Raw genomic sequence first — 19,886 nt, 5'->3', positions numbered from 1 at the left:
CATATGATTTGTTAATCAAACACTATTTTTTGAATCTTTCAACACTTTCACATGATTTTTAAGTAGAAAAAATGTTATATAGATTAATCTTGAGAAACAAAACATAAACATAATAAAAATATCATTCACCAATATCTATTTTTTTTATTAACATTTATTAGCACAAATGTGTTATTTAAACTTTGTGCATTAAATTCTTAATAATAATATGTGTTTAGATATTTAAAAATTAGATACAAAAAATTATTAGCACATTATTTTCCTTACCTACTATGTATCTGAATATTTTAAAAGATACAATTTCTTTTATTGTTTATATAATATTCGATGTGTACATGCACGTATATGCATCTGTACGAGTATTTTAATATTTCTATATACAATTCATAATTAAAATATCAAACTTACATCATCTTACGTTTGTTTATCAATATATACACAATATATATGTACAAAATGAACTACATAAAAGCACAAGCAAGAATAAAGAATAATACTGCGATAGGGAAAATTACATACACTTCCATACGAGGATGACAGACTGATAAAAGTAAACTAATATCATCTATTTCATATTCAAGACCATCTTTAGTTGGTATTTCAACAATCACCCTATCAGAAGACAACAAGTTTATTGAAAATGAACATTTTGTTTGATTTATACAAGATTTTGTTATATTTTCATAATGAAAAATAGGTTTATAAATGTCAAACAGTGCGTATATATCATTTGATACGATATCGTTATCACTATAAAAGATATAGTAGTAATAACCATTTTCTATAACATTGTGGGTCGCTTGCATATGTTTACCATTCAATAAATATGTAACATTAGTACACTGTTCGGAAGGTGGAAATTCTTGAGACATTAAAATTGAACCTCCATAGCATTTAAATAATTCATTTTCGAAACTGGATACAGAAGAATCATCATCACCGTTTGTTAAATTTTTTACAGCATTTCCTCCATGTTTAACACCTTGATCCAATAAAAATGGCTTAACAAGGTCTTGATTTCTTTTCGTTCTTTTCTTGAATATTTCCTTTTCTTTAATGTTAGATCCATTTTCGATGTCCCTTCTCGTTCTTCTTCTTTCTTCAAGCATATTTTTTTCTTTTTCTTTTATTTGCTTTTTGTATTGTTTTTTTTTAGCGTGTCTTAATTTTCTGGCATTATGTACAATTGGTTCTTTTGGGGATTTCATATGTTGTTGCATGTACATTTTTGTATCCCAGACCAGTTTCCTTAATTCTTCTTCAAAATTGTCCTCATTAGATAAGGTATTGCTATTTATGGGCGAATGAACATTTGTAGCATTTTTATCTGTATGGTTTTCTTCCAATTTTGAGGTAATATTTCGGAAAAATTTATTTGTTGTATTGTTTAATGTGTCATTGTGATCAACTTGTACAATACTATTATTAGAAATGGACTCTATTGTGTCCGATTTAAATGTTACTTTAACTTGCTGCTTAGCTTCTGGTAGAAATATATTTTCTACAATTTCTTCATTATTGTGTTCTAACATACCACATGTTCGTAAATTACGTTCCCCTTTCACAACAAGTATAGATGCACCTTCAAACCTACATGAAAATACCAGCAAGAATAATTAACATTTTAAGAACAATTAATATAATGTTGAATATTGATATCCAAGTACACACCTTGAACAAACAGAAAGTGCTACACTTGATCCTTCTAAAAGATAAAATCCCCAATATTCTAATGTGTCATCTGGTAGAGTCATACTCTTTTTAAGACGTATATGCTTTTTATAAGAAGTTATTTCTGGTTTGTGGGCCATTTGAAAGGCATTAAACGTTCTATTCATTTGTAAAACATGTTCCTACACAAATAAATATTATCAATGTTAGTTTGAATTATACAATCTTACATATGTAACAAATTATCAAAACCTACATTGTTATTCCATGTTTAAAAGTTTATTATTAAATATAATACTTAATTGTACATATAAAAAAGCATTCTTACTGAACAAAATACTGTAGAAATTCCATCAGTGATTTCCAAGATATCAGAATCTGTTACAGCGTATGCTACATTACCATAAAAGTTGTGGCGCAAATATAAAGGTGTAATAAGAAACAGAATTGGTACAATTGTTGTTAATGTACAAAACACTAATATCCTTTTGATACCACGCATTTTTTATGAACCTGAAAGGAAACCAGAAACGTTAATAAATGCTTAAAACGTTAAAATCTTTGTACAATACTTATAAATTTTGTATATATAGTTTACAATTAGCGAATTTTTAATGTAAAAGAAATTTGAACATTATGTATCTAATATACATGAAAATAATTATTAATTCATTCTTTACATTATAAAATTTACATGTAAGGTAATACAGGTTAGAAATTTTACAGTGATAAAAAAACGTAAACTTAAGTTCCATTATACATGTTAAACTGATAATAAGTATCATATGATTCTGATTCGTCTATTATTTTGACGTACAGAAGATTTTCATTACTTATCGCGCATGCGTTCTCAGTTACAATATGACATTATCTCACTAATACAAAAATTAAAAGTAAACAATGTATGAAACAATATGATTTCAACATATCTTCAAAACAACTGTTAGATAAGCAATTAATATCAGGTTAAATAATAAAGATTATAAAATTAAAAAGATATTTTATTTGAAGATTTCAAGTTATTGTATACTATGTACAGGTATTACCTTTTCCATAATTTTATAGTTTAGAAACATTATCATAATCAGGAATGAAATAAAATGATTATAAGTTGAACCTGCATGACACAATATTTACCAGCTTATTTCTTTACCTTAAATCATTTGTGCTTAATAATTTTATGTAGAGATAATGTAATTCTGTGAATCTCAAACATTAATGTAAAGTAATTTTTGCAGTTGCTTGATAATATCCATTACTACTGATTGTGTGACGTTGCGATAGATGAATCTCTTTTAATACAGTTTCTCCAAGGAATGTATCTTTGTGAGCCTAAAAGTTTCAAAAGTTTTGTTATATAAAGTTTTTACATCGTATGATTTAAATAAATAATTAATGTCTTTACTTTCATTATTTCGGTCGCATCAAATGTGTTCAACGATCTCTTTGGTTTTTGTTCACGTTGCTCGTCATCTAGCAGAAATTTGGTATTCATGAGAGTTATATGCAACTTTACTGTGTCGTTGCGTGGCACTATTAATCCTGAAGGATATATATTTGCTATTAATGTATGTTTTCTATTTTTAAGAAGTACCATGTATCTTTTTACCTATATCACTAAAGTGATTAAAAATTTTATTTGCCATTTCTTGCAAAACATTATCCGGATCGATTATTTTTGCGTATAAAACATTTGTTTCGCTAGGATCATCGTTCATTATATCGGTTCCTTGTAAGCGTATACGAATTTGTTGATGTTTTTCCATCATAGGTCTACAATGTATTATAAAAAGACATATAATTATAAAGAAACAATAGTAATTATACTGATATCGTAATAATTATCGTACTTCACGATATGGTCTTCACAGTAATTTAAAGCCTTGATAGCTTGATTTCTTTCCGCATCATCGAGCAACGTTAATCCCACTATAGTAAGATGTAATTTGCTTGGTGTTTGAAATAACATTTTATCAACACCTCTGGAGGTTTTTTCAAAACGTGTAAGTACATCACTTTTGAACATATTAAATTTCATTATTATATGACCCTCATTCAATGGTATTGATATAAAATGTGTGATAGGAATCCTTTTTCTTGTTGCTTCCATTAACAAATCTATCCTATGACGTGCTGTAATTATTCCTTTAGGATCGCTACCAACTATCACTGTAAATACAGATATTATTATTACTTAAGATTGTTACTTAATGATACATTATGAAAACTAAAATATTAATTAAAATGATAGAAAATATGTACCAATGTCTCCATCTTGGCCAACTTTTGGAATCTGTATAGTTGTTCTTGTTTCAGTTTCTAATCTCTTACGAACTGCATTTTTGGATCCAATAATAATTGGGAAAAATGTTCTAAAATATTATAAGCATTATTAATACCGTTACAATGTTTAAATTGTCACATCTTTTTGAAAAGTAAATTTTACTTTGCCACATGAAATGTGTGTTTAAATCTTGATCCTCCATATGGTACAATTTCTATATTAGAATCACAATGTTCATCTTCATAATCATTGTAATCTAAGTGACAATTGTCTTCAACATAAGGAGAAAGATTACGAGCATTAGACCACTCGGTATTTGCCGATAACCTGTAACATCTACCATCTACCCAAGTTAATTCTGGTTTCAGAACGTTCATTGTATCAAGAATAATCTCTTCCTTTTTTCCAATAAGTATGTTAACTCCAATGAAGTTATATTCTTATACACAATAACATCAGCTTGAAATAGAACAATTTTTACTGCGAAAATGTTAATTCTTGTTTGGTTGACTATATAGTAAATTTAAAGGTATATATATAGATGGCGATTACATATTGTCACACTTCTGCAGAGCTCTTCTATATCGTATGGCATATCAATAATTTAAACAATTAAGATTCCCTTTTATTACAAATCTTACAGCTTGTTTTTATTTAAAGATCATACATTCCAGAACAAATGTATCTGAATTGCATAGAATAAGTTTAAAGAATAATAAAATTAAGTTTATAAATGCAAAATTTATTATTTTTCATTTACTTTTTACACGTATTAAGGAAATAGTAATTGCAATTTACTTTTATGAAACAGTTAAAAATTTGTATAATATATATTATTTACAATGTTTAAGATTTTAATATTGACATTTAACAACAAAATATAGATTTTAATGTCCTTTTTTTTCCTTTTGAAACCGATATAAAAGATAGGTCAGTACGTAACTATATAAGATATACATTTGTAGCAGGACATAAAATGCAATATTTTTTAAAAAGATATAACAGACATATTATTTTATACCAAATTAAATATCAAGTTTACACATTAAACGTACGAAGTTAGAAATTTACTAATTTTCTTTTAATAGCTAAATTACGAGAATGTTTATGAAGCATGTACAAATTGACCTATGTTACAATAATAATAATAATAATAATTACAAATGTATCTACATACAGGCGTTTTGTAGGTGTATTTTTCTAATAAGTATATTACAATGAACAAAATGAAAGAATTCGTATAATAAATAACAATTTCACGTTATAAATTATATAATTAATCTTCGTCTGTACTTTTTTGGTAAACTGCACCGAATTTACTCATATACTTACGTACAAAATCTTTAGCTTTATGTTTAACATTTTCGTTACACTGTAATTCATCGACACTTTTACAGTGTTTTAATTCTTTAGCAAGTACAAAATGGGTAAGCTAGAACACAAAAAATTGTTAGCATATTAAAGTTTTTCTTATTGTTATTATCAAGATAAAGTTTCATTATCCGAAAACATACCTTTCTAGCTAGATGTTTAAAATCTTCTGTATTAGTTATTCTACCTTGTTTACAATCATTTTTTCTATAAGGATTCAAAAAGTGTACCATCACGTTGGCCATATTTATTCGGAAAGTATCTTTAATCTTTCTTTCTGACATTGTTGACAAATCTGTTGAAGGTGATTGTAATTTACTTAAACTATGTCGCGAATGTGATTTAGATTTGTTATTGCGTCGATGCCTTCGCATTTTGTCAACGTGTTCTTTAAATTTTGCTCTTTCTTTTTGACGACGTAATTTTTCCTTTATTCCTTTGTGCGTTTTATGATCCATACGATCCTCTTCTCGACGTGGCTATAAAAATAGACAATAATAATAATAATAAATACCAATTATAATTAAATACAAAAATAAAAAAAAAATAAAAAACAGTATTACGTACACTAATAATTCTTTCTTGAACTAAACCTTCTCTTCTTTTCTTGCCCTCCGGTAACAATCCAGCATTTCCGGTCAAGTGAAAAGCACTTTTCTTACACGCATTATGTTTAGAACCATCCAATGATTTTTCTACTAAAATATTATTTAAACTCAATTCTTCGTTTCGTGAATCTTCGTTGTTATCCTCATCAACAATGTCTTCCTCATCTTCGTTCGACGAACTAGATTCTTCGCTAGATTCTGAAGTTGACGAGGAATCTGGCTGAACTCCAATATGATCCGGCGGAGGAGGTAACCACTGCGATATTCGCTCTTTCACGTGATAGTAATACGTTCTGCCTCTGGCGTCGGTTGCACTTTTCCATTTAGGTGGTAAATCTATAGGAGGTACTTCCGGTTGTGCTTGTCTAAAGGTAGATTGTTGAAATTGTTGATCCGACTGCTGTTGCTTTTCAATATGTTCGTACAGAGATTGAGATTGAATGGTGACTGATGTTCCGCTATGTACTATGCTATTTGGAAGTGACAATTGACCTTCGGGATATTGTTGATGACAATGAGATAACAAAGAATATGCTGTTGTCGTAGTTTGATTGAACACAGGCGTTTGACTTATCGTATATATTACTGGAGGTACACCGGAAGGTATACTGCTCGACATTCCAGATGATATCTCGGATGGAATCGATGGTGGTAGTACGTGTGAATTTTGTGATACTATTCCAGATTGAGAATGACCAGCAACCGCTTGTGCACCTCCTACGTATATCGGGGTACATTGTTGACTTATTTCGCTGTCTGTAATAAAATTTCATATAAATGAAATGCAACGCATATTAAATAATTTGAAGGATAAAAAGATATGCGAATGAAAACCTTGCGTAGGGTACTGCTGCCACTGGCCAATAGATGGATTGTAAAAAACGGGATATCCTGTTTGCGGATCTACCATAGCCGTCGTATGAGGATCTATACTTAACGCTAGACATCTTGTCTCATGATCTTGCCACGATTCTTGTTGCTGTCGACGTTGTCGTTCTTCTTCCTCTTTAGCAACTTTCAAGGCAAATAATTGTCTACGTTCGTACTTCGTCATACGCGGAATTGGAACTAAACTACTTCTTTCTTCTACTCTTTTATCTTTTGTACGAGTGTGCTCAGATTCTGGAGATTCTCGTCCCCGTCTTCTATCTCCACGTTTCTCGGTTTCGTTTCTTCCGTATCTATCGGATCTATGTCTATCAAATGAAAATGATAAATGATAAATTATATATAAAGAAACGTCGCGTTTTGATTATTTATCATACCTGTCATACGACGTTCCTCTTTTCTCCTCCTTTTCTAATTCTTCTCTGTATCCACGATCTGAAAGAGAATGAGTTATGTTAAATGAATTCCTACGCAGAAACGTTTCATTTTATATTCAATATTATACCTGCTTCTCTTTCGTGCTCTTTCATTTGTTCAATTCTTTCTTTTTTTGGTATACGAAAAACTTCCTTCAAATTTGACCATTCAGCTAACAGACTGGAGGCTAACTCAGGAATAAGATTTCGATCTCCGTTATCCAATTTTATTTCGCTATTTTCTATGTTATTTTCTTGTTTTTCTGTATCGGTTAATTGATTAACATCATAATTGCTTTGCAATTCCTCGCAATTTCCTTTTACTTTTTCTTGATCGTCTTCCGGTGAATCTCCGCTAGGAGAAAAATATAATCGTCTCGACCACTTTTCGACGACGTTATAAATTTTACTATCCATTAACATTGTTTTATTAGGAATCGGGAGTGTGTTTAGTGTCTTCAAAACTTCTAGCCGGAATTGTTGTGCCTCTTCCGAATCGTTCGTTGAAACATCCATAACGTAGCTCCAAATCAAACGTAAACCATGATAATCCAAAAATAATCTTCTACATGGTTGTTCTCCGCTTTGTATTAGACGTAGAAGCCGCGTCCTGTGTTCTAATTCTCTGCTACGTACCATTAGTCTACTTAACGTTAACGTATGAGCTCTATTTTTCAAACCACCTAAGCATAGCTTATCTATTTCTTCTTCCAACTAAAATAAATGAAGGAAATAGAAACAAGAATTTCGATATTTATAAATCTAACATAATATTTATAGAACTTACATCTTCATCTTCCATGTAATCGGCTTGTTTCTTTTCACCTTTCTTCTTTCTCATATCTTTATCACGTTTCTCTTTCTTCTCAATCTTTTCTTTCTCTTCTTCAGGCGTCTCACCGATCCAACCACGGCAGTTAGGAGCTTCACAAAAACATTTCTGCGCCTCTTTACTAACGTTATAATAAAATTGATAACATAGGTAATTCAGTTTCAAAAATTAATGTACAATATTAAAATCACATTGTATATATATATCATGCGTACCCATAACGTTGAAAATGATAGTCGAATGTAATTTCTTCACCGGCAGCTATGAATTTTTTATTAAAGAAACCTATTCTTAGTTCCCCGTTAACCGTCCACTGTTCACAAATTTCGATGATAAACATGAAAATTCATATAAATTATTCTGCATATATATAAAATATTTAATTATACTTACTTTTTGTGTTTCAGAATTCGGATCACAACTATGATTAATGAATCGTGAAACGTTTCCTTTCATAGTGGCATCAATAATTTGATCAGATTTTAATGCCATAAAATAATAATGTTTATTTTTATCTTTTGAATATTCCTTTGCTCTACGTCGGAAATCTTTTGGATCAACCACTTCACCTACGTATTCCATTATAAATTCTCCTCTAATGATTAGAGATTAAATGTTTATTAAAACAAATAATTATAACATCATAAATTCGCGTCGCAAAGAATACTTACGCTAGCATATCTACGATAGCTCGCAATCCAAATCCTTTTTTCTCGGTTCTAAATACTTCACACTTGGCGTATTCACAATTTTGAAATCTTTTATTTGTACAACGGTCACCAACTATACATCTAGGACCACTGAAATTTATATTCATTATAATATACACTATATAACAGAATCAACGAATAAAAATAATACAGTTATACCATTCTATCATAAGTAGTCTATTCAAACAATCCTCTCCGCAACCTAATTCTCCTCTCTCAATCTCTTCGTCCGTTAAAAAACAGTCGCACACCATGCGTTTCGTTTCTTTGTTTGTATACCTAAAAGAATGATTATTTATTTAGAAGAATAAATAAACCAATCTCCGACAGGTATCATAATTTTCCAATGAAATTACCTTTCCGTTAGATATAAATTTTCATGCAAATATTCAAACTGACTTAGCCTTTCTTCCATTTCTCTGTCTTTTATCTCAGGAACCATAGGTAAGAAAATTTTGGCGCCGACAGTTTTTGGAATTTGTACAATATTAGTGGTATTAGTTATTAAAGTTTCTTTCGTTTGTTCTGTATCTACGTTAGATTGAGTATTTGTGACTGTTGAGCCAGATCCAGAGTCGGAGCAACTAATATCCGTCAGAGATCCAGTCGTAAATTTAAGAGCAGTCGAAGATGAACCTGTCTCGGATATATTTGTGGTTGCGTTTGGTAACAGAGATCCAATTGTTAACGCGGATACAGCACCTGTACTTGATCCACCCATTTCAAGTTCACTTGATCTTCGCCAACGAGATTTTACTTTAACGGGTTTCGAAGAATCTGAATCGTAGCCTGTAGTAGCGCAGTTTGTTGCTAACGATGTAACAGAATCGAACGTATTCGCTGTTTTATTAACATTATTTTCTTTATCCGATTGCGGTTCAGTTGTATTATCAATTTTAACTTCACTGCTAATCGAACAATTATTGTTAATTATTTTTTCTCGTTCCGGTTGAACGATTGGTTTTGAAACATCTATATTGGGTTTCGTGACTAAACCGCGTCCGCGAGACCTGTTAAATGAAAAAAAGATAAAAATATATTTATGTACTTACACCGCGTTTTAAACGTTTCAATATTAAAATCCTTACCTTTGTTTCATTAAACCGATCGACCTGATTCTACTACTTCTTCTTACACCAGAACTATTTGATCCACTTTCCGAACCTGTTGTATCGGTACTACCGCTCCTGCTTCTAAATTCGCTTCTTTTATCGATATCATTCGAGCTGTTATTACACTTTGGGTCGAGTTCTGTCAGTTTACAATTATTCATGGACAATAACGTGTCGTTACTATTATCACTACTACTAGATAATTTAGTATCTTCTCCATCAAGTTTGCTATCTGCTTCACTGTCACCGTATTCTTCGTTAATCTGTTGCGAATTCATTGGTTTCCTTTGAACCTTTTCGTTCTTTTTATCTTGTAAAACTTTCAATTTCAATACATTCTGATTTGTACATTCTACTTTATCATTGCAAGAATCAGACTTATTTAATTCGATTGTGTTTTTATCTATCGTATCGAGCAAGGTAGCAGAATTATTCGATTGATGTAACTGTTCCATTTTATCTAATATCGACGAACTGCTTTCATCGTCGACACTCATCGGTATTACTTTCTCTATGTTGTCGGTAATTTGTAGCGGAGACATTATATTTTCAATATTAGATAAATCATTGACTAACTTTTGTATTTCTTTGGAAGATTCGTTAATTTGCATTTCTGCTAATTTGTTATCTATTTTACAGAACTCGTCTTTAGATAAATTTTCATGTGACTTTTTAACGCTTGTACCATTATTTACCTGTAATTCTTCTTGATCGTTAAGGATAGTCTTACTGTTACGAGTATATTCATTGTTTTTATCGATACAAGTAATTGGCACCTCTGTACATAAACCTGATATGGAATTGTCTGTTTTACTTCTATGCAAAGCGCACATATTCTTCTCCACGTCACAGCAACACTCGTTACTCGACGTGTTTATCGAATCGCATTCTATTAACATGGATGCCGCACTATTCTCATTTTGTATCACAGTATATTCCAAAAAATTTTTTTTTTCTAACGAAGGATTATTCACTAGTAACACCTCTTTTACCATCGCGTTATCCTCTTCTTTCAGGCTATAATTGTTATCTTTAACGTCATCTTTAACTTCCATCTCTTCGCAAATTATTGTTTCTTCTATCACATCTTCCGGCCATATTTCGATTTCATTGGAATCAACTTCGGTTAAAATTTCCTTACTTGGATTACCAACGACTACTTGTTGGACATCTTCCGGACTAAGTTCTTCGGATTGATCAATTATAATATCTACTCCGTCTTGACTATCGCTTTCGCTAGAGTCCTTTTTATATTGCGACGTTGTTGAATACGCGTATTCTTCGTTAATTGCAAGTACGTTACTATTAGAACCATTTTTGTGCTTATTATGCTTCCTTACAGAGTTTTGATTCTTCTTAGGAAGTACTTGGTTCGGATATTCTGTAGCGCTTCTACCATCTTCAGAATTATTTAAGTAAGATATTTGTAAAATTTCACCGTTAACCTTTTTCTCTTCTGATTGCTTTTTAGCTATCTGTCTACTAGATTTTCTAACAGGTACATATTTAATAGATGATTTTACGGATGATTTCATTTCAGTTTTACGTCTACGTGCCATTTTGATTCCATGTATTCCTCTAGTCTGAAATATTTATAAGAAACAAAGTTAAAAAATGAGAGAACATCATAGATTGTAATTAGTTAGGGCTATAAACAATGTGGTTATTACATAGTATTAGTATTAGGTAAGTTCTATATTATTTTAATAAAAAAAGAAAGAATTAAAAATTATTCAGATATATATTCTTTATGTAAAGAACATTATTTTATGCTATTATTAAATAAAAATATTAAAATTAAAAGTGAATATATCGATACAAAGAAACGTTACCATTTGTTTCGCTGCAGTCTTTTATTATATAAAAAAATTGTTTTATTACATAACAATTTATGAACAGTTTTTATCAAATTTCAATGATAGCTTAACGTTAATTTTATTATTCTACTATTACAGGTTTTATATAGCCTTTGTTTGTGTCTTGTTCAAAAATATACTATTTTGAGATTTGTATAAAACCTATAAAACTCTTGAATCCATTGAACAGTTTTTAAAATAATGATTATTATTATGATATATGTATATATTTGAAACTTCTAACATTATTTGTTACATACAATATCTTAGTAATTATCATAAAAGCACTTACTATAAAGTGATAAACATTGTTTCCTTAAAGTATACATTTTGGCCTGACATATTTAAATCAAAGTTTTAAAAAAAAGGTACTGATAAGTACTTACCATACACCCCTAAAATTGTGTTTCGTAATTTCATCATAATTATTATTTAAGATATTTTATATACATTAGTGAATAAACACATTTTTGCATTCATTGGATATCCTGAGGAAACATAAATGTAATCGACATAGTATGAATCATTGCGACGTGAATTGTGTTAATTACTGGCTAACAAATTCGAATGTTATTGCAAAGTTTGTAAGTTGAGTAATGCACAGTTGTGAGCTACACATTGACAGAAGTTTTAGGCAATATAGTTATCTTCCCCTGTCTTGCTTGTTTCTCACTTGGTATTCATCACCTTCGATACGAATGGAACGAAATCTCAATCGCAGCTAATACTTTCTGAAATCAATTTATGATTTGTTTAAACAAACATTAATCACCTGAACGAACTCATCACGAAGAAGTGCAAAGGATGTGTGATACTTGATTCATAAAGTGTATATCTCAAACGTATACGTAGTTGCCACTGGATATTACTTGTTTGTAACAATACCGACTGCACAGCATATAAGGCTGACGCTTTAGTATTTTCACTAGGTAGTTTCTTACACAAAAAATTATATTCCCTAGATATGTATCGTAAAAAACATGACATCGTAGAAGCAATGATATTGTGCACTTCAACATTTCTCGTTTTGCATGCTCATATTTACTTACACACCTTTAAAAAAATAATTCGATTTGTTAATTAGGTATATTCATACATTTCTTTCATAATGAATTTTGTTTTACTAGCAAGTTTTAGTGATTTCATGTTTAACTGTAAAACTTAACAGCACTGCCTGGTTGGTATTGGTTGGTCAACTGAGAAAATGGCCGTTCCTATTAATTTAAATTTGAAAGTAGTGGAAGTTTATAATTATTAACCTTATTTCAGTAATATTTATTGTGATATTGCAAAGGATTTGAAAACTTTGTAATATTGAAACACACAATTTTTTGTTATTTGTTTTAATGGTACCATTAAAGAATTATAAACATTGAAATATGAATTGCATTTTCCTGTGATTAGTCATTATCATTTTTGATTAGATTGGAAATTGAAACCCCTCAAGTATTTATAATGTTATATTTATTTAATTATTTATTAATCCTCTAGTAGATTAAGCAGTAATCACACTAATACAAACGTTTCTATTGTTTTAGATTGAAAGGTGTTTTCAGAGACTTGTAAAACTTTTCATTGCAACAAAACAACAATGTATACATTCTCATAACAATTATACATTTGCAGAAGCTACACATCTACAGTAAATAAACAAAGGAGGAATTATAACTTCAAATGTTTTGATGATTTCAGCTGACTCAATACTTTTCCACAATAAATATCAATTTGTTTTCTTAAATTTCATTGAAATAACAGGCATCACCATGGTTGTAGCTGTGCTACTTTGAATAGCTTCTAGTTCTTCCTTTGGCAGATTTTCTGAAAGCCAAGCATCAATTACAGGAAGATTTTTTTCAGTCCATTCTTTTCGGTCTGCTCTGAAAGCTTTTTGAATCATCAGGTTTGTAGAGACTTGATCAGGCTTAAAATCATCAGGATGGCTTTCGTACAGTTTTTTAACCAAGTCTAAACCTTGCTGAGTACTGAACGTAGAAGTGGCCAATTCTATGATGCGGGACCACAACTGCTGTTTATCCTCAAATCTTTGTTTAACAGTATCCCAATTGTCAATCAAGAAGTTGAACAATGTTCTGTAACCAGCTGCTCCACCGCTTAGTGTCACAAAGATTAGCTGAATATCTGAGTCTGAGAAATTTTCATTGGGATCGAGGATCGTCACGTTCAGTAATCTACGGTATTATTGTTAAATCTTAGTAAATTAAGTTCTCAATATTAATTCCAATTTGATAAGTTATACTACCTTTCAATTTTATACGTGTCTTTTGTACAGCCAGCTAAAGATTTTAGAAGATATGCACGTTCCATCATTTTTTGCTGCGGAAAATTGATGATACGTTGAAGTCCAAATTCCCATTCTTCTTCAGTGCCCCATTTAAACAGGGGACAAATGAAATCATTGGTTACTCTGAAAAATTCAGGAAAAAACTTTATTATATTGCTATGAAAATGGTATGTAATTAGGAAAATATATAATTTATTTTCGGAAACTTTATAATATAACATATTTAAAAAGCAAATATAAATATTTGAACGCATAGATTTCGGGAAAGAAAATGAAGATACGAGGTGCATAGGGTACTGACGAATTTCTTGCATCTGGATCTTCGTCCCTTAGCCATCTTTGATACTGATCTCTTGCTTCGATAATGCAAGGTTCGTATCCAGCACGACAGAGGAAGTTTTTCGCCATTCCTCGCATACGAGACTTCCAAGATGGTTCACTTGCTTGTTCACTTACCTTTAGTTCCATATACAGAGGCTTCAGCAAGGTACGTATGTATGCCTGAAATAACGAAGTTGTATAATAAATTAAGTATCGAAGGGTGGCTTATATTTGAAAATAGTCACACGAAAGGGGGTGTGCTACAAAACTTCGAAATTTGGAGATTTGAAATTAAATTTGAAATTTAAAAAATTTGGATTTGAAGTTTGGAATTTCAGGGTTTGGAAATGTACATTTCTGTTAATAAAAAGAGAAGGAAAGTATTTAAAAATGTTTTACATGTTTTACCTCAAATTTGGGATACACCTCAGATCCTTCGATACGTCTGCCAATATGATCGATCATCATAAAGACAGGTTCCCAAACTACGTGACATCTTTCTTCTTGCAAAAATAGAGTCATATTCAATGCTATTCCAAAACAGAGTTCTCCAGAATATGCTAAATTCCAAGAGTCGTGAAGTAATTTCGCTCTAGTTAAAACTGGAATCTTTTCGCGATTTGGACCCCGTAGATATTGCGTTAACATCTTCCAGTTGCATGAATCGTAATTTACTGGAAACATTCCTATAAAAATAATTGATTGAATATTTCACAAACTTTGACAATTTGTACTTAAAAATATCAATAATCACTATAGCAGCTTATTAGTTGCGAAACATTTGTCATACCTATTTCTTCTGGATTAACAATAATGAAGTGATCCTCGTCGGTGATGTCTGGAACGGTGAGATTCTTTGGTTCGTTTCCTTTTGTCAACCACAAAGGACACGGTTTGTGAAATTCTAATTTTTCCTCCGACATCATTACTATTGGTATGTCCCATTGATAGGACACTTTGGGAGTCGACGCTCGAGGAGCTTCTCTGAGATAGACTTTCTGTAATATATATTTTTTCGTATTAATATATATTAACCGTATTTTTAATCTATTTTTACAACTTATTCCAAACAGGTTTCAAAAATCTCAATCCGACCCTGCTACTGTGGTAATTGTAAGTGATAATACCGTATGTTTGGTAGCAATCGAGGAACGTAATCTCAGGGACTAACGCGGTTGTTAACGTAATCACCAAACGATCGAGGTGGTATGTAAATGCTTTCCACAATAGAAGTTATCAGCTCTGAAATTTTCTTTTCATTTGTGCGTCTTTCAAATGGTTGTAATAGTTTCTTTAGAGAGCGGATATCATTTTTTACCGCTTCCAAGGGTAAAAACATTTTCATTATGTTATCTCGTTCGTACAATCAATTACGCATCCGTTCGGTATCAGTCTTAACTGCTTAAGGACATTGCAATTTTATTGAGAACTTTAGAACCTTAGAATTTTAGTGGTCCTTATGGGCGACGAGGAGGGCCATATTGGTCCCTGCTTAATTACGTCGATGCTTTTGCACAGAAACGACTAAAAAATAATTGGGTGCAACATTTCTTTTCCAGGTATTCTACCTAAACCTACTAGGCTAACTTCACCAAGAGAATTTTTATTCAAAGCGTAAATGCATTGAAACTCGCATTTCCTTCGGCATCAAGGAATTATCCGTGTAAAAATCACGTTATCGTTCTGGTTTTCCCAACCCTGAGCCAAGTAACGCCTTTGTTCGCTGAGATTAGTAACACAGGTAAGTACACTTACCTGACTAAGCGTCATTGTCTTCGTTTCATAATCGCGAATGACCGTGACCAATGGCACCCTGTCCCGAGTGGTCCACGGACCAGCGATGCTGTTGATCGTCAGACCTTCCGGAAGAATATTTGTTTGGTTCGCTACATCATTTAAACGGCTGTAGATATCGTCTGCGAAGAAGGTTCGTAGATTCCTGAAAAATTATACTCGAATCATGTTCAAAATTGCATTGAAATTATTATTATAGATTTATAGTTAGTTATGGTGGTAAAATGGGTGTTTAATAAAAATCATCACTGTAGTAAACTCTAGCTATATTGCCGCTATTTACTATATTACCACTCTCTTTATATTGCCTATTTTACAAATCCCCCCCCCCTGTTCGAGGTGGTGGGGATACGAATACCCTCTCCACCGCTTGGTTCAGTTCGCGCTCCGCTTACCCAAGCTTCGTAACCGGCATTATAGCAAGAGTTTACTGGAGAGTTAATTTAAACGTAATATTAAAACCAGTAAGTGTTGCACTACTTATGAACGATAGTGTATATCTACTAAAGTTTAAAATTAAAAATTAAAATTGCTTTCTGACTAATTAAAAAAGCAGTTACTCTTCTGAATCTTGTCGAATGAAATTTCTGACGCCCTTTTGGAACAGCTCTTTGCCAAGAGTATAGTTGAACATTCGGAACACCAATTCGGCTACGAGGAAAAGAAAAAAGTAGTTTTTAAATTATTTGCTCTTAATGATAAAATTAAAGAAATACTTGAATTAAAACATACTCTTGCTCGATGTAGCTTCGTTCCTGATACCTCCAACCCTTGAGAAAGGCTCATATTTTCCAAATTCGTAATAAAGAGAATACAGCATCGTCATTGGCCATCTTCCTTCCATTTCATCTGGATTGATCTGTAACAAATTCTTCTTTTCAATTTGATATTAATCCCGGAGGAGGACCTTCTATCATTTTTTTTCTGGCAGAGTTTTTAGGGAGCTATAGCTCCAAGCTCCACTTTCCAGAGGGCCCTATCGTAACCCTTTCATTTTTAACAATAACAATGACAATACGTACATCAACCGTAGTCATCGAAGCCAAAAACGAGTTCAATGCTTTGCTGACTGGTGCATCGCTCCAGCGGAATGGTGTGATGTACTGCCCCATCCATTGATAGATCAGTTCGTATGTTACAGTCCAAATAGATGGATTGTTCAAATGATTCGTGCTGTAAACAATTTTATTTTTTTATAATTTATAAATGATTCTCAATCTTTTTCCTTAACGTATCCCTCAGCGTACTAGCTGTTTGTTCTTTTTAATAAATCCTAGGATGATAAAGTTTTATATTTTTGAAAAATTTTTCTTGCTTTATGGATCTTCCCAGTAAAGTTACGTACCCGAAGAACATCAAGCCCCAGTTGTCAGTTGGATTTTCATTGTACCAAGGAAGCGCCACAATGTCGAGTTTAGGCAGGACTATCGAACTATTGAAGTATTCTTGTAAATAGTTCATAATCCTGACAACCTTGTCGGGCACGTGTTTTAGGGAATCCAAGTTTGTTTTTGGTGCCCAAACATTGATCTCCACCCTTCTACCGTCCATTTCGTTAACTTCCTGGCTAGGTGAAATGCTTTCAAAATCGGACACCAACAGAGCTAACTGATAGGTGGACATTTTCGGTGTCGTTTCGAAGTGATCCCATACGAAATTTTGATCGTCCGATCTGAATAACGAGAAAAAGAAATTATTACAATTTCAGAAGGATTAAGGATGAGTTCTACAATATTACAATTAATAAGATTAACGTTCCTTCAAAGAGACATATTTTCAGCTGAAATTATTAAATTATTTACCAGTTCAAACAGAAATTGATACCGATGATTACTTACGCTGTAGTAAGTTCCAGAGGGGTGTTTGAACGAGCCGTCATGTTCACTGGTCGAAGGACGCTCAATTTGAAGGTTGCCTTGTAAGGAGGTTCGTCCATGCAAGGAAAGACGGTTTGTGCCTGATCCAGTCTGAAGGAGGTAGCTACGTAAGGACTGAAAAAGAAATGACAATAATTAAGAATATCCTTTTCCTAGATTCTTTCAGACGTTGACTGCGGATGACATTACAGTGATGTTATCAGAGTTGTCAGACTTACTGATTCAAGTATTCCTTTCTGTACAGCCCACGGTTTGCATCCGCAGTCAGATTTCCGACGAAACTGATATCCACTTCACAGCTGCTGCCTTTCTTCAGCATCTGCTCCAGATGAATCGTGTACCAAGGTTTCCGCCAATTCGGAAGATTAACCCTCGCCACGTTAACGTCCATCAGTGGCAAACCTTTTTCTCTTTTAACATTTTTTTTTATTAATTCAATAATTTTTGAATTTTTATGTTGCAGTAAAATGAAGAGCAACATTTCGACGGGTCGCAGGTAAATAATTGCATGCACACGAAATCGCCCACAGGGCGGCCAGATGCTCGTTTTACAAAATATAATTTCTTTATTGTTCTAAACCCTAATTGATTTTCACTTATTTATTTATTTACCTTTCTTCGGACGACGCTTCCGTAATTCTAACATTGTACTTTAAGATATGAATATCTGGATGAGCGTTCAAAGTAATTGTATCGCTGGTATCTGTCCAAGTGACGTTGATCCTCACTCGACCATTGAATTTGTCGTTGCCAACAAAGGGTTGAAGTTCTAGGTGGTAACTAGTTGGCACGACTTCCTGCGGCAGTCTGTGTTGACGAACTTTAAAATGGTAGACCTCATTTAGGTCCATACTTCGTTTAAATCTTGATGTTATCTAGGAAGGTAATTCACATTTTTTCGGGGCAGATAAAAATTAAGTTAGAATGATAGAATGTTAAATGTAAAGCTATCTAAGTTTTATAATAATAAAAATTAAAGTCCCTTACGGCAGGAGAGGCTGAGGCGTATTGCGGTAGAGCCAATATCAGGAAGAGCCCCGTGATAGCTGCTAAGTACCTCATGGTTCTTCTGTAGGTTTAATATCAATATACTTGGACTAAAACTTATACATTCAACTTTACGTTAATACCTTTCTATATGTTCTAGGTCTCGATTGACCCAGACCCCGCTATTCAAGGATTGAATAAGGCTTCCCGATAAAGTTTGAAAAAAAAATTACCTGCATCTAATATTCCTTGATCACTGATCACTAAATCATGGACTTACTTGGCAATCCTTGTCCAACAGGTCCGTAACCGCATTCGCCGCTGGAGTTCCAGGTGTCCGGAACAGTCGTCAGGAAAGATTACTTTGGGTCAAGCTGCGTTGACCTTGAATACTCGAACGTTGTATCCACAGAATGTAAAGGACTGCGTTCGAACGCAGTCGCTGGCAAACTGTCCTCCAGTTTCCTGCTTCTGTCAACTGGTGTACCAGCGTTGACGAGCAGGGAAAAATGCGTAAAAACTATCCCTGTGCAAGAGGGAGCAGAGGGAAGGTGAAGGAGCCATTTAGAGCAGCCGCGTAATCGGTGGATCGTCCATTATTCAATTCCATCGGGCAGACGTCACAAAAGGGGCCCAATCACCACGGTATCCGTCGGTTGACGGGCGAGATACGCAGCGTCAATGGCCAATCCTGAAAGCATTAATGAAAATTGACACGGCAAGAGCTACGCGTTGAATATATCCGTGTTTCTGCTACTGATTCTGCAAACAGAAACCATTGTACGGTCATTTAATGGTTGAAAAGCCGACAATTCATGTCCAGCCTCAACGGGCGTTTCTGATTTGTCGTCAATTGG

General features: G+C 32.7%; 4 protein-coding genes across 11 annotated transcripts; all 4 read right to left on the bottom strand.

Moving 5' to 3' along the window:
* Window positions 1-136: 136 nt before the first annotated feature.
* Window positions 137-2,910, bottom strand: LOC114872238. Of its 5 annotated transcripts, none has more exons than XM_029179254.2 (4): window positions 2,825-2,910; window positions 2,000-2,184; window positions 1,672-1,853; window positions 137-1,590 (listed from the first exon to the last, which is right to left on the bottom strand). In XM_029179254.2, exons 2-4 carry the CDS (start codon window positions 2,171-2,173, stop codon window positions 462-464), a joined length of 1,485 nt encoding a protein of 494 aa, XP_029035087.1. In that variant the 5' UTR covers window positions 2,174-2,184; window positions 2,825-2,910; the 3' UTR covers window positions 137-461. The 5 variants fall into 5 exon arrangements, with proteins under 5 accessions (XP_029035087.1, XP_029035084.1, XP_029035083.1 ...); XM_029179251.2 differs by lacking the exon at window positions 2,825-2,910 and adding an exon at window positions 2,366-2,486; XM_029179250.2 differs by lacking the exon at window positions 2,825-2,910 and adding an exon at window positions 2,352-2,485.
* LOC114872239 (activating signal cointegrator 1 complex subunit 1) lies at window positions 2,655-4,510 on the bottom strand. Its single transcript, XM_029179255.2, has 6 exons — window positions 4,118-4,510; window positions 3,934-4,043; window positions 3,522-3,840; window positions 3,281-3,444; window positions 3,077-3,213; window positions 2,655-3,003 (listed from the first exon to the last, which is right to left on the bottom strand). Exons 1-6 carry the CDS (start codon window positions 4,330-4,332, stop codon window positions 2,887-2,889), a joined length of 1,062 nt encoding a protein of 353 aa, XP_029035088.1. The 5' UTR covers window positions 4,333-4,510; the 3' UTR covers window positions 2,655-2,886.
* A 166-nt stretch (window positions 4,511-4,676) lies between these two features.
* Window positions 4,677-13,097, bottom strand: LOC114872234 (histone-lysine N-methyltransferase SETD2). Of its 3 annotated transcripts, none has more exons than XM_029179241.2 (15): window positions 12,521-13,097; window positions 12,135-12,236; window positions 9,869-11,475; window positions 9,137-9,790; window positions 8,940-9,059; window positions 8,742-8,870; window positions 8,464-8,665; window positions 8,286-8,383; window positions 8,026-8,191; window positions 7,328-7,952; window positions 7,200-7,257; window positions 6,769-7,130; window positions 5,894-6,690; window positions 5,470-5,805; window positions 4,677-5,387 (listed from the first exon to the last, which is right to left on the bottom strand). In XM_029179241.2, the coding sequence occupies exons 2-15, from the start codon at window positions 12,135-12,137 to the stop codon at window positions 5,232-5,234; spliced, it is 5,313 nt and encodes a 1,770-aa protein (XP_029035074.1). In that variant the 5' UTR covers window positions 12,138-12,236; window positions 12,521-13,097; the 3' UTR covers window positions 4,677-5,231. The 3 variants fall into 3 exon arrangements, with proteins under 3 accessions (XP_029035074.1, XP_029035073.1, XP_029035075.1); XM_029179240.2 differs by having other exon boundaries at window positions 12,135-12,479; window positions 12,564-13,097; XM_029179242.2 differs by lacking the exon at window positions 12,135-12,236.
* Window positions 13,098-13,195: 98 nt separating this feature from the next.
* On the bottom strand, window positions 13,196-19,534 carry LOC114872236 (aminopeptidase N). 2 transcript variants are annotated; one of them, XM_029179245.2, is made up of 15 exons: window positions 19,310-19,534; window positions 19,030-19,111; window positions 18,655-18,917; window positions 18,261-18,452; window positions 18,004-18,156; window positions 17,511-17,837; window positions 17,188-17,338; window positions 16,898-17,024; window positions 16,726-16,816; window positions 16,127-16,310; window positions 15,162-15,369; window positions 14,780-15,057; window positions 14,352-14,551; window positions 14,009-14,173; window positions 13,196-13,937 (listed from the first exon to the last, which is right to left on the bottom strand). In XM_029179245.2, exons 1-15 carry the CDS (start codon window positions 19,342-19,344, stop codon window positions 13,469-13,471), a joined length of 2,925 nt encoding a protein of 974 aa, XP_029035078.1. In that variant the 5' UTR covers window positions 19,345-19,534; the 3' UTR covers window positions 13,196-13,468. The 2 variants fall into 2 exon arrangements, with proteins under 2 accessions (XP_029035078.1, XP_029035079.1); XM_029179246.2 differs by having other exon boundaries at window positions 19,263-19,325.
* Between the last annotated feature and the right edge of the window lie 352 nt (window positions 19,535-19,886).

Source organism: Osmia bicornis, chromosome 16 (assembly GCF_907164935.1).
Source record: "Osmia bicornis bicornis chromosome 16, iOsmBic2.1, whole genome shotgun sequence".
Taxonomy (NCBI): Eukaryota; Metazoa; Arthropoda; class Insecta; order Hymenoptera; family Megachilidae; genus Osmia; species Osmia bicornis.
This window is presented reverse-complemented; position numbering and strand designations above follow the sequence as displayed.

Coding starts and splice junctions, on each gene's coding strand:
- LOC114872238 (XM_029179254.2), bottom strand. CDS start 2,173: ATGCGTGGTATCAAAAGGATATTAGTGTTTTGTACATTAACAACAATT. Junction 1,854..1,999: donor TTTCTACAGTATTTTGTTCA/GTAAGAATGCTT, acceptor TTATTTGTGTAG/GAACATGTTTTACAAATGAA. Junction 1,591..1,671: donor GCACTTTCTGTTTGTTCAAG/GTGTGTACTTGG, acceptor ATTTTCATGTAG/GTTTGAAGGTGCATCTATAC.
- LOC114872239 (XM_029179255.2), bottom strand. CDS start 4,332: ATGAACGTTCTGAAACCAGAATTAACTTGGGTAGATGGTAGATGTTAC. Junction 3,445..3,521: donor TGTGAAGACCATATCGTGAA/GTACGATAATTA, acceptor AATACATTGTAG/ACCTATGATGGAAAAACATC. Junction 3,004..3,076: donor ATGCGACCGAAATAATGAAA/GTAAAGACATTA, acceptor TGAAACTTTTAG/GCTCACAAAGATACATTCCT.
- LOC114872234 (XM_029179241.2), bottom strand. Junction 9,791..9,868: donor ATCGGTTTAATGAAACAAAG/GTAAGGATTTTA, acceptor TTCATTTAACAG/GTCTCGCGGACGCGGTTTAG. Junction 5,388..5,469: donor TTAAACATCTAGCTAGAAAG/GTATGTTTTCGG, acceptor TTTGTGTTCTAG/CTTACCCATTTTGTACTTGC.
- LOC114872236 (XM_029179245.2), bottom strand. CDS start 19,344: ATGCGGTTACGGACCTGTTGGACAAGGATTGCCAA. Junction 17,339..17,510: donor TGGGGCTTGATGTTCTTCGG/GTACGTAACTTT, acceptor AATTGTTTACAG/CACGAATCATTTGAACAATC. Junction 13,938..14,008: donor GACACGTATAAAATTGAAAG/GTAGTATAACTT, acceptor ATAATACCGTAG/ATTACTGAACGTGACGATCC.